General features: G+C 47.3%; 2 protein-coding genes across 2 annotated transcripts; both read right to left on the reverse strand.

The window, feature by feature from the left end:
• Positions 1-306: 306 nt before the first annotated feature.
• Positions 307-642, reverse strand: LOC114315416 (uncharacterized). Its single transcript, XM_082889268.1, has one exon. The coding sequence runs from the start codon at positions 640-642 to the stop codon at positions 307-309; it is 336 nt and encodes a 111-aa protein (XP_082745394.1).
• A 579-nt stretch (positions 643-1,221) lies between these two features.
• On the reverse strand, positions 1,222-1,698 carry LOC145799659 (uncharacterized). The gene has a single exon (XM_082889269.1). The coding sequence runs from the start codon at positions 1,696-1,698 to the stop codon at positions 1,222-1,224; it is 477 nt and encodes a 158-aa protein (XP_082745395.1).

Raw genomic sequence — 1,698 nt, forward strand, 5'->3', positions numbered from 1 at the left:
GTCCGTTTGGGTTAAGGCCAAGGCTGATTCCGTTTGGGAAGTACCAAAGCTAATTCTGTTTGGTGAGAACCAAAGCTAATTCCGTTTGATAAACATCAAAGCTATTTCCATTTGGTAAGAACCAAAGCTAATTTCGTTTGATAAACATCAAAGCTATTTCCGCTTGGTAAGAACCAAAGCTAATTACAAGAATTTGATAAATTTGAGAAAAGTGCCTTTACAATCTGATAAAGAAACTGGGACCATCTTATTGATAGTATTTCTTGAGATTTGGTACGTTCCAGGGCCGAGGTATAGCTCTACCACTCAATCCTCGAGGTAGTAGGCTCTATTTCCAACGACGATTGTGACTCTGTAGGGACCTTCCCAGTTTGGCCCAAGTTTGCCCTTACCAGGCACCCTTTTGTGATCCATAACTTTCCTTAAGACCAGTTCTCCTGGTATAAATTGCCTTAGGAAAACCTTTTGGTTGTAACTCTTGATGAGCCGCTGCTGATACGCTACAAGTCTGATCAGCGCTGCCTCTCTTCGGCCCTCTGCCATATCTAGTGCTTGTGCAATAGCTTCCTCATTACTGGTGTTCTCAAATAGTTTGGATCGAACGGTTGGGAGGCTGACTTCGAGTGGGATGACGGCCTCCATTCCGTAAGTTAGGGAGTAAGGTGTTTCCCCCGTTGAGCACCGTGCGGTGGTTCAGTATGCCCATAGCACGTGGGGTAACTCTTCAACCCATTTCCCTTTGGCATGCTCAAGCCGTTTCTTGACTCCGCTGACGACGATCTTGTTTGACGCCTCTGCCTGTGCATTGCTTTGCGGGTACCTTGGAGAAGAGTTCCTGTACTCAATCCTGAGGTCGGCGCAAAACTTTCTGAAGATCTTTCCATCGAACTGTGTTCCATTATCCACAATCAGTACCCGCGGGATGCCGAAACGCACCACCACATTTCTCATAACAAACCGCCTTGTATCTGCTTCTTTGATATTTGCCAGTGCCTCAACTTCAACCCACTTAGTGAAATAGTCGGTTGCAGCAATAAAGAATCGCCTGTTCCCAGTGCCTCGCGCCAATGGTCCTACAATATCCAGACCCCATTGCGCAAAGGGCCATGGGCTGGTGAGTGGAGTGAGAGTTTTGGCTGGCTGATGGACGAGTGGAGCAAATCTCTGACATTTATCACACTTCTGTACGTATTGCTGTGCATCTTTTTGCATCCGTGGCCATCAATACCCGTGAGTGAGGGCTCGGTGTGCCAGTGACCTTCCGCCAACGTGGCATCCACAAATCCCATCGTGAATTTCGTAGAGAACATTCTCGATGAGATTTGGATGTACACATAGGAGGTAGGGGCCAAGATAGGAGTGTCTGTAAAGCTTCGCAGATGGTGAGATCCAGAACCGAGCTGACTTGTGTCTGACCTTGTTGGCTTCCCTTTTGTTTTCGGGGAGTGTACCAGATTTCTGAAAAGCAAATATTGGATCCATCCAGCTCGGCTCTAAGTTGTTGCAGAGGACTAGAGATGCAATACTTGGTTCTGGCACAAACTTAACCCAAACTCTTCTGGCATCCTTTGTATCCACTGATGAGCCGAGGCATGCCAGAGCATCGGCGTGGCCATTTTTGTCCCGACTGAGTCGTTCTACTTGTATGGATTGAAATTTTCTGAGCAGGTCCTTGGCCTTGCCTGCGTACATAGCCAT

The sequence above is a fragment of the Camellia sinensis genome, chromosome 9 (assembly GCF_055761805.1).
Source record: "Camellia sinensis isolate YWXY chromosome 9, ASM5576180v1, whole genome shotgun sequence".
Lineage (NCBI taxonomy): Eukaryota > Viridiplantae > Streptophyta > Magnoliopsida > Ericales > Theaceae > Camellia > Camellia sinensis.

What these genes read in the sequence shown, in the direction of transcription:
- LOC114315416 (XM_082889268.1), bottom strand. Translation starts at nt 642, where the DNA reads ATGGAGGCCGTCATCCCACTCGAAGTCAGCCTCCCAACCGTTCGATCC.
- LOC145799659 (XM_082889269.1), bottom strand. Translation starts at nt 1,698, where the DNA reads ATGGCTATGTACGCAGGCAAGGCCAAGGACCTGCTCAGAAAATTTCAA.